This window comes from Nycticebus coucang, chromosome 1 (genome assembly GCF_027406575.1).
Source record: "Nycticebus coucang isolate mNycCou1 chromosome 1, mNycCou1.pri, whole genome shotgun sequence".
NCBI lineage: Eukaryota > Metazoa > Chordata > Mammalia > Primates > Lorisidae > Nycticebus > Nycticebus coucang.
Window position 1 is genome coordinate 15135516 of NC_069780.1, and position 12780 is coordinate 15148295.

The following is a 12780-nucleotide window of genomic DNA, read 5'->3' on the forward strand; positions in this document are numbered from 1 at the left end:
GTGCGCCCGTAACATGTATGCACATGCATGTACACACGTGTACACATGCACATCCTGTCCCATTCCTTATGTACATTTTTGTACAGTGAGCCATTATGTAGGGAAAGCACGTATGCTGGCATGTAGACACACGGCTCAATCAAATGTCCCACTGCTTGACAAACCAGCATGTTAGCCATAGCTGTAAAAAAAGTGTTTTGCTTAGAAGAAAGAGCAGAATAAATATTGGCTCTCTTTAGTTATATGCTGTGTGCAGTGAAATAGCATCTTTCAGAGGAGTTAGGTTCTAATATCAACACAAAAGGTGACAATTGGGTGCGTACAGAATTACTCTTGAAAGCCCCATAAATTGCAGCATTTTACCAAAATTGCCAGTTTTGTTTCAGGCTTTTTTTGCCTCTAGCAATAGAAAAGGTGATTATTTTCTTTTTTTGATTGAATGACTGGAGTAATTTGTTTGTACTCAAAATACGGGATCACGTTTGCACAGTGAGCTACTCACACGCCCCACCAGAGGCCCAGGAGGTGGGGGATGCATTTCTGCCCCTTCCCCCTTGCTGCGGCAGCAACATTCATTGTGTAGGGCGTAGGCACTGTGGGGGAAGGGCCTGTGCTATTTGTTTCCTCTCCCCCTTTTCTTTGGCCCTAGCTCATTCCTTCTATCCCATTCTCCCTTGTTTGCTGAACACAGGACTAAGGTACTGTGAAATATGCTGCACCTTTATGCCGTATGGCATTCTATTTATACACATCATTGTTTCTATGCATGTCTGTGTGCTCTTTGTTGAAATGAGGTCACCTGTCTAAATACCTATGTGTGTGCTCTCTGACTTTTAGAAAATTCCTTTAGGAGCATTAAGTCAATCTCTGATTGTACCGTGTTATACTGTTGTGTTCTTAGTCCATCTGGTTTCAAAAGAGGAACATATGAGTAGATGTAGAAATCAATTTTTACCTTTGGGAAATAATTCAAAACTACAAGCCCGTTAAATGTTGGGAACGCTCTAGTTAGGGCATGGTACAGTAGTTTTCATTAAGGCTTCTTCCTAAGATTGATGAGAAGACAGTTATTTCTCAATTCTGTTTTTGTTTTAGTTTGGAGTAACTGTGTATTTACATTATTGTTCTGTTGATTTGCTAATAACATTGATAGCTCTATTTTGTAATTATATGTCCTACCCAGCTACCAAGGCTTGACTTCTGTGAAAGTATTTTCCTGGTAGAGATTCAGTGAGATCATTCTCTGAGAATTTGAGTGAATAAACTATATTTTTCTTAGTCTAAACCATAATTGGTTATGTGTATTTCCTGCAAAGGCTGAAAAATGTAAATTATATATATAGCCACAAAGCGCAGTTTCAGGTTCATTCAAGTGTGATGATTTTGATATTGTTTTAAAAATGATTTTCATGCTAATTGAAGTCTCCTCTGTCAAAGGAAATAATTCAGGTTCTTCAAGTACACAATCTTCTTTAAGGCAATAAATGGAAATTAAAAGTAACACTTCAAAACATTCTTTGTAGGAATTTCTATTGTGATTGTTACACAGCTTTATTTGTTGATTCAACCAATGTTGGCTGAGTACTAAGTAAACATTGCTAAAGGCATTTATAGTAGGAAAATCATGTCCTTGACCTCATGAAAGTTAAGGTCTCATGGTGGGGTGAGAGAATAACAAGAGACAGATCAGTTTACCGGATGTTTAGGGAAGACAAATCCGAGGAGGAGATATATTTTTAAGCTGAAACTTAGAAGAAAAGGGATTAACTATAAGAAGAGCCTGAGGCAGAATATTCTAGGAAAAGAACAGTAAGTATCTAGACTCCAGATTAGAAGAAGCTTGGGTATTTCCAGAGCTGAAAGGAGAAAGATTCTGTTAGGGATGTGTGTGTGTGATGGTGGGCTGGGCCAGGCCTGTGGGATTGGGGAGGCAGTGGGCTGAGATTAGGTTAGAGTGGTAAACAGGTGCCAGGTGATTCAGAACTTTACTGCCCATGGTGAGACTCTGGATTTTGAAATAAGTACAATGGAAAGCCAAATTTTTGTTCAAGTGTAGAGAGTCATTATCTGATTTGAATTTTTAAAGCTCACTTTGGTTGCTTTTGGAGAATGAAGTGTGTGTGAGCGTGTGCCTGTGTATTTACAAAGGATAATGGTACACTGAGGGTCACGATGGAGATGAAACCAACTGGACAGATTTGAGATATGTTTTGGATGGATTATCTTGTGGGTTGATTTGATATTCAGGGTGAGGGAGAGTTAAGAATCAAATGAGCACTTTCCTATGGTTTTTTGTTATTGTTGTTGTTGTTGTTATCTGCTTGAGTATATCATGGTGTTCTTTACTAAGATCAAGTTTGAGGGAGGATTAAGTTTCAGAGGGAGTTCATGTTCACTTTAGACACCCAGCATGAAACCTACTGCAACATTGATTAATTCATCAAACATTGATTGAGTTTTACTGTATGCCTGACATTGTACTGAGTGTTAAGGATATTTGAAGTCTTACAGAGGTGATAGATTTCAGAGTCTTTCAGGGACCCTAGTTAGAAATGATCTGGTTCAGCAGCCACAATTTAAAGATAAAGGGTGGAATTTGAACCATTTAATTTCTCCAGAATCAAGACTTCTTTAGAAAAATTATGGTTATTTTAGTAAAATTTAGTTTTACTGATCCAAGAATAGTTGCGGCAATCTTTTAGATATGTGATAAATCTGTTTTCAGCTCTGTTTTAATAAATTGTTATAACTAGTGTTATTAAAGCATGCTCTGATTTTTCTGGAGTTGTGAAAATGTAGCCATTAGAGCTAGTTTGGTGGACATTGCTGTCAGTTGATTCAGCCAGACTTAGAAGCAACACATGGAAGAAGGATCATAAACCACGTTCTAATGTACACACGTCTTTCACTAAGGCTTTCATGGTAGACAGAAGGGGAATTTTGCTGCTTATATTTTTTGTATTATTGACCATAAGTTACTAATTACCTTGATTCATTTTAGAGGAAATTTTTTAAAATTAATAACTTAATAGAAAACATACATTTGAGAGGAAAGATTAAAAAAAAAGAAGATCCCGAAAGAATTTGTCTTGCAATACGTTCTAGATTCAAGTATGCTTGTTTGTGTGGGCATGTTTAAGATCTTATTTAATTTTATAAGTCGTTTGGTCAAAGAATAAATAGGCAGTAATAAAATAAAAAGTCATGTAGATTTGAACAATTTAAATACCAGGGAACAGGATGAGGGAGATTATTTTGGGTGGTCTACATAAGCATACTTATCTAAATTATATTATAACATTCATTTATACTCCACTCATTTAGAGAAAAGAGATGAAAGGTCCTGCCCTAAGGGCATAACAAACCTGAATCATGGGGCATACACACAGGCACACACGTGAGGGAAAATGTTTTCTGCAGTAATCAGTTATAAGTAGTGATTGCCATGGGAATGCCCCATGGGGCAAAGAAAGTCTCAAGAGATTTTGTATCAAAAGATGGGGAGCCTAATAATTAGAAGGGCATTCCAGTAAGAAAAGGAAAAAGTATGGATACTGAAGGAAACAGATAATAGTAAAGTGACCTACTTAAAGCTTAAAAGTAGTTTAAAGAGATGAATATTAAAGCAAGGATGATGACAGACTCGCATGCATGAAAGAGGTAATTCTGCTGAGAAGACGGTTGCCTCCTCTCTGCAACTGGGATGGCAGGACGAAATTCAAAGACCTCAAGGCCCAATAAGGAAAGGTTTGACCTTCAAGGAAGAAACAACTAATGAAGGGCTGACAATCAAAACTTCATGGAATTTTCTTTTTTAGTTTTCAAAACCGTAGTAGGTATCAACAAATCAAGTAAATAACTCTTAAGTTAGAGTGCAAAATGAAAGCACCTTATTGTTTCACAGGCACAAAAGCAAGAAATACATCAAACACATCCACATTTTAAATAGTTGTGTGATGGGCAAATACCATTTAGAAACCTTTTCAATGGAAAACTGATTTATAAATCAATTTACAGAAGATCAAAAAATCAGTGGTTAGTACCAACTTCAACTATAAAAACTACAAAGGAGAAAACTGTCTTCTATCCTATTTTTGCTTCAACACTTATGTCTTCTGCGTTCTTCTTCTGTCTTTTTGGACTAGGACAAGGCTCAAGATCTTCCTTAATGCAACATCTCTGCCTGTAAGTCTAAGTGGAAGGAAAACCAACTTCTCCCAAATTCTCCACTGTGTTGGGTGGAATGTAGAGGAATCGGTGTCTTGAACAGGAAGCCAACTTCTTTTCCCTTTCTTCTGCTGGCATAGCTGCATAATAAATTTCACATTCCTTACATTTGTGCCCAAGCAATTTTCTTCTGTCCTCTTTTTTATGAACCACCTCAATATGAGGAAAATGTTGTAAGCTAGTCTCTCTTTCATCATGTTTAAAATATGGCTCCACAAATGCTTTCTGCTGGACGTTATCTTCTCAAAAAACAGGATTCATATTCTTCATGTGTTGACTGATCAAACGTATTTTCCAAGCTATCATTCATTTTCCTTTCTTCATTCGGACTTGTCTCTCCCTTCTGCTGTTGCTTCACTAACAAATGTACAGTCCTTGTCCACTGTCGCTTCTCTGAATCTTGACTGACTGCCATCCTTTGCATTTGTTACAGTAATACCCATTTTATACTGAGAAAGTTCTGCTCCTAGATCTATATTCCACTGGATATTTTCAAAGGATGTATCTTGGGCATTTTGTAGAGACTTTGCTTTAGCAATTCAACATGGATTTAAATGAAGAACTGATGTGAGTTCACATCCTGGTTTTTATTTTTATTGGCTCATAAGAACCAGTACCCTTCATGTCATCAAAAAGATTCTCTGTCTCCAAGCTTTCACATGGATGTAGAGGGATGTGAAGACAGGATTTTCTTCTTTTATTTGTAATGGTGGTTTATTGTCTGGAATGAATTTACTAACAGGCTGGAGGATGAGGCACTCCTACATTTGGGACTCCTCTGGGGAATCACTGGAGAACATGCAGGTCCCACTCAAGGCCTTACAACTTGAGGAAGAACCTCTGGCAGTGGGCTTCCAAGTCTCATAAAGAGTCACTTGCCTAAGTCTGTTTTTAGAAGTCTCACTTCCTTGGCTTTTCCTTGACACTGAACAGCTGAAAGTTGATCAGACAGATCCAGAGGTTTATTCATTATGCAGTCCCCATTCATGGAAAATTGATCATCCATTGGAAAAGGAAAAGCATTTTCTTTGTCAAAAGAGGCTTGGAGGCAGCTTATGTCTTCTTCAGTTTTCTTCCTTTTGGACGTTCTGCCTCCCAACTATTTCAGGGCCTCCAAATGTTTACCAGTTGTAGCATCTTCACTGTGAACAGTACCCCCATCCATCTGTTGGTTTGCTCATATTTTTATTTATTAGAAGATGACTGGCTAATGATCTGTTCACATCAGACCCAAGACTATGACGTGTGAAAGGGGTACTTACTATCATCAGATTTTGATCTAGCTTTCTCTGATCTAGAAATAGAAGTGTTGGTAAAATATGCAGTTTTCAGACATTTTTTCTTCCCAGTTTCTAAAAGAGAAGGGGTGTGTGTGTGACAAACTTGTATACAAACCTAAACTACTTTTCACCTTAGAGGTAGCTCTAAATATATAGGAGATGACACCCGAGTAGTCAATTCTTGAAGAGGAAATTTTGAAGTAGAATATGAAAATCTTAAACTATCTTCAATATTTCTTGTAGATTCCTCAAAAGGCCGTTTCTTGTGATCTTACCAACAGTAGTAGAGGTCATCGCCCAGAGGGCTCATGGGACTTTGACATTTAGATTTTTCTTGAACTCTAAGCCCATGTGTTTCAGCAACAACTACAGCTGAATTGAAAGGTGACTTATCAGTAGGATAACTGCTTGCCCCATGTGTTTTAGCTGTTGGAGGTCAACTTTGATCACAAGTGTCAGTTACTAGAATTTCATTTTCATTAGAGTTATGTTGTGGACGAGTTGATGCCTTGGAAACTTTTCTCAGTTCATTTGCACACGCAGAGTGCTCCGATTTAGTATGCATTTGTTCTATGTATCATACACGGAGGTTCTCCTTTCTTTGTACCCAGGTACTGCCAAAAAAACGAGAAGGATGTTATTGGTGAATCTGGAATAACATTTTCCTCATGTTCAAGATCAGTTGTGTGAGACTGTTGATCATTCTTAATTTTCTGCTATAATTGCTCAGAAAGCCTTTTATTTTCTTTCTGTAGTGTATTCTTTTCATTCATAAGCTCTGTAATAAGTTTAAGATTCTGGATGTTTTCAAACTCTTGCTGTTTTCTCCACATAAGTTCTTCAGTTGCTGCACGGCAATCACATGATCCTGCTCTTAAATGATCTTCTAAAACTTGAATAGTTTCATAAAGAACTTTCTGTTGCTCTCTCAGCTGTTGATTTTTGGTGAAGAACTTATCTAGTCTTTGTGCATCTAAAATTCATTCCTTTTTCAGTTTGCTTACCTTCACTTATAAACCTTTACTTCTTTACCATGATACTCTTTGAGTTTTGTCCAAAGTTCCTTGAAGTCATTAGATACATCTGCAGAACTAGGGCTTCCACAGCTGCTTCCAGAGATGTTCATCTTGCTTAGTAATACACTCTACACTTCTATTTGCTTAGTATTTTCTGACCTTTTCTATTATGTCGTATAGGTATGAAGTTGTCTTTGGACATGCTGAAATACTGCTTCCAAGATTGCCTTGAAATTCTCTAGAGGTCCAGAAGAGGAGCAGGAACCCTGTGGATCTGGGAAGGGACAGCTGTTGGCTTTCCTCGTTTGCCCTTCTCCTTAGGGAGAGCCAGCCCCTCTGGGTAGTCCGGCTGGGGGCCGTTGGGGCACAGAGATGGCTGCCTGGCCCCATGTGGCCTGCACTGGAACTCCATGGAATTTTAAGTAGAATCATGTACAAGCAAATTGATTGAAAAATTAGTTGTTAAAATAAAGACCAGACAGAAAGCTTGTCTTCTGAAATCAGTCAGAAATAGTAAAGTAGGGGCTCTGTGCATGCATGTGCCTGAGGAGGGGTTGTCTATGTTTTGTTAGTTGATCTGTAGCTTTATATTCTCATTAAAGAATTTGCAAGAAGTTTTTGGGATAGGAAAATTCTTCTTAATTCTTAACCCTGTGTCCCGTCCCTGGCTCTCCCAGAAATCCCCCTCCCATGTTCTTACTGGGGGGTTTAGCATTTCACCTGCTGATTCATCTTTTCTGTGTTCTCTTGCTCCGTGTGTGGGTGCACGGCCTTGTACTCCTTCACACATAACCTTAAAATGTTTCTTGTCATTCCCATATATCAATGGGCAAGAGACATGAATAGAACTTTCTCTAAAGATGACAGATGAATGACTAACAAACACATGAAAAAATATTCATCATCTCTATATATTAGAGAAACGCAAATCAAAACAACCCTGAGATATCATCTAACCCCAGTGAGAATGGCCCACATCACAAAATCTCAAAACTGCAGATGCTGGCGTGCATGTGGAGAGAAGGGAACACTTTTACACTGCTGGTGGGACTGCAAACTAGTACAACCTTTCTGGAAAGAAGTATGGAGAAACCTCAAAGCACTCAAGCTAGACCTCCCATTTGATCCTGCAATCCCATTAATGGGCATCTACCCAGAAGGAAAAAAATCCTTTTATCGTAAGGACACTTGTACTAGACTGTTTATTGCAGCTCAATTTACAATCGCCAAAATGTGGAAACAGCCTAAATGCCCACCAACCCAGGAATGGATTACCAAGCTGTGGTATATGTATACCATGAAATACTATTCAGCCATTAAAAAAAATGGAGACTTTACATCCTTTGTATTAACCTGGATGGAAGTGGAAGACATTATTCTTAGTAAAGCATCACAAGAATGGAGAAGCATGAATCCTATGTACTCAATTTTGATATGAGGACAATTAATGACAATTAAGGTTATGAGGGGGGGAAACAGAAAGAGGGAAGGAGGGAGGGGGGTGGGGCCTTGGTGTGTGTCACACTTTATGGGGGCAGCACATGATTGCAAGAGGGACTTTACCTAACAATTGCAATCAGTGTAACCTGGCTTATTGTACCCTCAATGAATCCACAACAATAAATAAATAAATAAATAAATAAATAAATAAATAAATAAATAATGTTTCTCATCATGTCATGGCTTGGGGCACACCACTCCCTCCTGGAGATTGAAGGTGAATGTAGAAAAAAGAAAACTCAGCTGGCCAAACAGGGTTTATTTTTGTTTGTTTTTTCCTAAACTTTTTCAGCTTTACTAAATCCTAACCAGCCAAGAAGCTCTCAGGGGGATGCTCTGAGGGAAGGAGGGTAGAGACATCTTGAGAAATGTTCACATATGTAAAACAAATGTCTTCCACCAAGTCCTGTTAAACTAGAACATGTGTCAGGCTGAGGCTTGCTCAGGTAACCGCAGGCAGCAGGGCAGCGTCCCAGTCAGTGCACAGTGGACACGGAGGAAGGGAGGAAGTATTCTTGAGAATTATGTTTTTGTTGGTTGTTTTAGTTTGTTTGAAAAAAATTTCTTCTTAACTCATTACCTCTAGAGCTTTCCCATTCTTTAGTTCAACTTAGGAAAAAAGAGTTATTATCCCCCAGCTGCTGAGCTCGTTTAAGAGGGCAGGAGGTACAACAAGTTCTCTCCAAGTTTCCTCTGGGCAGGTTTGTGGTTTGCATCTAGAAATTTGACCAGTGAGTTAATAAACATTTTCCACCCCTGATCCCATGTTCCCCCCACCCCTTTAAAGGATAAAAGTGGCTTAAGAGGGAGGGAACTGAGTATAACAGAGCACCTTATTATTTCTTTTTCTGTTTGCTAACTAGGAAAGTCCTTCTGTTTGATAATGGAGGAGAACAATGACTCCAGGGAGAGCTCCCAGCAAAGCCAAGGGAGGCAAAATGCCATCAAGTGTGGGTGGCTGAGAAAGCAAGGAGGCTTTGTCAAGACTTGGCATACCCGCTGGTTTGTGCTCAAGGGGGATCAGCTGCATTATTTCAAAGATGAAGATGAAACCAAGCCCTTGGTGAGTAGGAGAAAATGAGAAGCACTGTGGGGTGGAGAGATCCAAGGAGGAGAGGAAGTTGCTAGAAACTGATGGAGACTGAGGTCAAAGGGAAGTCCTTGGTCTCCTTCGGTTTGTAGGTATCTTTCACACTTTTCCTATTGTTGGCTTTGATGTGGAGATGATGAACTTGCTAACTGAGGCCAAGAGGCAGATTATACTTGTCTTATATTAACTGTAGCCTTTGCTAAACTAGAACAGAATGAGTCCCTCTGGCTAACTTTGTGAGAAATTGTTAATGGACATCTGCTGGAGGATAGATTGTGGCCAAAACATTTTTCTTTTCCTTGGGAATAAAATGAAAGCACAGATTTGAATTAGGAGTATAATCACAGCTTTCAGTAATTTCTGAGACATCTTCAGTGTCAATTCTCTGAGGCTTCCCTCCACCTTAACGTACATAAAATACAGACATGAATGCTAAACTGAGCAACATTGATGCATCCAACCTGCATATGTAATGTATTCCTCTGGGAATGGTCTCTGTTTCTTTGTGGTTCCTTAGCACTTCTTTATTTGTTTATTTACTTCCATTCTCAGCCACAAGTCCCAAGGCTGCAATGAGAGAGAAGAAAAATCTCCATCTGCATTTTTGTAGCTGCAACAGCTTTCTCAGCTGGGCTCATTGCTTATCAGTTGATGAAAGGAGGCACATCACCTCTGTGTTTTTCCTTCATGTGCATCTCTAGGACAAAGAAATAAGAGAAGAAACACTTTAGATTAATTTATATAAACAGCCATAACAGTATGTTCTTGAAGCTATTTCCTCTTCAGCCCAAGACTTTGGTATCATGGAATTTGCAGGGCATTTTCATATCTAATTATTTCATTAGTCATTGCAAACTAGTGGGAATTATGGGAATTATTATTACAGATGAAGAAATTGTTACTTAGAGTTATGAAGTGGCATGACCAAGATCATAAAATCATATAAAGATCAGAGGCAAAGTTGGAGGGTCTTTGTCTCTCATCTTACCCTCTCTGGTGCTTCTCTCATCACGTCATGTTTATACTATGTAATAGGTAAGGTATTATCTTGAACATAAAACCATTTTTAGTAAACATAGAGAAAGGGATCAGGTTAATATGAAAAAATGTAGAATAGGAAGATATAATATGGGGACTTTGATACGAAGGAACACATTGAATAAAATAGAAATATGAATAAAATTCAATGTTTGACCTCACAGGCTCCTATTCTGGCATGGACTAGATTGGTAACCAGAATGGGTACAAATTAAATGATTAATTAAGCATGATGCAGGACCTCAGCAGGCCTTAGGGGAGAAACAGGATTCAGGAGCTACGTGAGTACAGAGAATTGAAAGCAGACCAAACAAATGCGACTCTTCCGTGAGTTCAGAATATCTTCCAGTATTGAAGGTAAGATATGGTGAATTAAGCCTGAGGCCACAGTTTCTCAAATTTTAGAGTACGCAGATGTCAGAAATGTATACGTGAATCCCAGTGTGAGGAGCTCATCTGAAACTATCTGAAAAGAATATAATCATATTGTTTGGGCTATACTCTTCCGTATGATCTTTCACAAGCAGTATTTGATACGATGTAGTTATTTTGATAAAAAATTAGAAATATAAATAAAAAGGCAAAAAATTATGATTAATTCAAACAAGAGTCTATTTCAAAATGAAAAAAATTTTAATTTGTAATATTTCTAAGACAAATAGCATTTTTCTATTAGTATGCTACTTTCAGCAACTACAATGAACAAAATAGAGTTGTATTGATAATAAGACACTAATTCTTTTACAAACCAAACATAGACCATTGCCATCCTCTCAAAAAAGGTTTTGAATCTTTCTTTCTACATATTGTTAAAGAGTTGCTATTAATAAAGGAGTTAAAATTTGGGGTAAATAAATTTGAGTTATCATTTTTTAAAATCACCTTTCACTGTGATTCAAATACTAGAAATTTTAACATCATTCTTTTTAATTTGAATCTTTTACACTAATTGTTTAAACACATCACACAAAATCAGATTAAAAACTGGCAATTTCTGGGCGGCACCTGTGGCTCAAAGGAGTAGGGTGCCAACCCCATATGCTGGAGGTGGCAGGTTCAAACACAGCCCCGGCCAAAAACTGCAAAAAAGAAAGAAAAAAAAAAAAGAAAAAACTGGCAATTTCTGTATGAGAGGACATTTAGTAATTTTAAGACACCCTCTATTGTCCTATGAATCGACAAATTAATTTCAATTAGTAGATTCTTGTTTCAGATGGGTTAGTGAGTGAGTCAGGAAATGACATCTACAGCCATGCAGTGACAGGTCCGGGGCCAGGCACTGTGAGTAGAAGTGGTTATTCTTAACTTCATATATCAAAATCATAATGCTGTTTAAAAAAAATTTAATGCGTTTAATGCACTTCAAATAAACCCTGTAGTGATACTTTATAGAATAACATTTACTGAACTAAGCACCTGCATAAAGAATAATTAAGCATCTTCACAAATGTTAACGTTGGAAAAAAATTTGATTGTCAGAAGAGCCATGGTTTTGTAGTTGAATAGTGTGCGTGTTTATAAGTACATGTATGTGACTGTGTGTATGCATGTAGTGATCAAAGGGACAGTGTTAATGAGTGGCCTGTGAGGAGCTAAAACTCAGCTCCGTGATCCTTCTGCTGGGTCTTTTGCTCTCTCATTAACCCTCATCTTAGTTGCTTATTTTCAACCTCAGTACCTCCAACAGAAGAATGGCCTTGATCTTCCTATATATTGACGAGGACTACTTCAAAATCCTCATCTAAGTCCCGTTTACTGCACTTCTGTCTTGCCTTAATCTTATCACTGCTAACATATGACTTAGGGTTGGGACAGTGTGCTGTGTTTAGTGAGTACTGTTTTCAGTATTCATGGTCAGCAGTGATTCTTGGCTTTTGTCCAGATTACTCTGTCCCTAGAGCCTGGCACTTTTAATTCTCTGCTCTATTCTACAATGTCCTTAATTATCTGAACTTAATATTGACTTTTCATGTTCTTATTCAGATTGCACCTTGTCTTCCAAATATTCAACAACATGCAGAACTTTGAGGACTTAGAAAGTTTCTGCCACTTTTCTTATATTTTCATTTTGGGGAAAAGGCAAAAGTGTCTCTCAGTTCTTTCTGTGGGGATAGTACCTGATTTGTAAACAAAAATTATCCAGCCCTTAGCCAAGGTTCCTGACAGTATATTAGAGTCCGACTCAAAATATAACTTTTTCATATTTAAAATAAATCATGCTAAGTATTCTTAATACATTTTAAGTTTTAAAAAGTGGGAAGAAAGAAAACCATTAGTTCGTCTAGGACAAAACTTTCTGTAGAAAACATTGGCTACAATTGTTTTGCACTTTTGTAGATACAGATTTTATTCAGAAAAGATATAAAAAATAAAGTTAATTGTTTGCACTTTTATAGATACAGATTTTATTCAGAACAGATATAAAAAATAAAGTTAATTTTGATTGTTTCTATGAAAAAAACACAGAAAATTGAATAATGTAGGTAATTGTAATTGTGACAATAAATTAATATATTAATAATTGTTGGCATTCATAGGTCTCTACTCTAAAAGTTTTATAGTGTTATTACTTTTCCATTTTTAAGTGAATTTTTCTATTTTAATTTTTTATTTTACAAATAAAGTCACA

The 12780-nt window shown here is 37.5% G+C and overlaps 1 protein-coding gene and 1 pseudogene across 3 annotated transcripts in view; one reads left to right on the forward strand and one right to left on the reverse strand.

Annotated features, from left to right (window-relative positions):
* The window catches only part of ARHGAP24 (Rho GTPase activating protein 24), a 668175-nt gene that overhangs the window by 253688 nt on the left and 401707 nt on the right, over positions 1 to 12780 (forward strand). For all 3 annotated transcript variants that reach the window (XM_053599789.1, XM_053599915.1, XM_053599718.1), the window contains exon 2: positions 8887 to 9086. In XM_053599789.1, the coding sequence (XP_053455764.1) occupies positions 8907 to 9086 (180 nt within the window). In that variant the 5' untranslated portion in view covers positions 8887 to 8906. The remainder of the gene's footprint in view (positions 1 to 8886; positions 9087 to 12780) is intronic.
* On the reverse strand, positions 4084 to 6633 carry LOC128587642 (DNA endonuclease RBBP8-like; annotated as a pseudogene).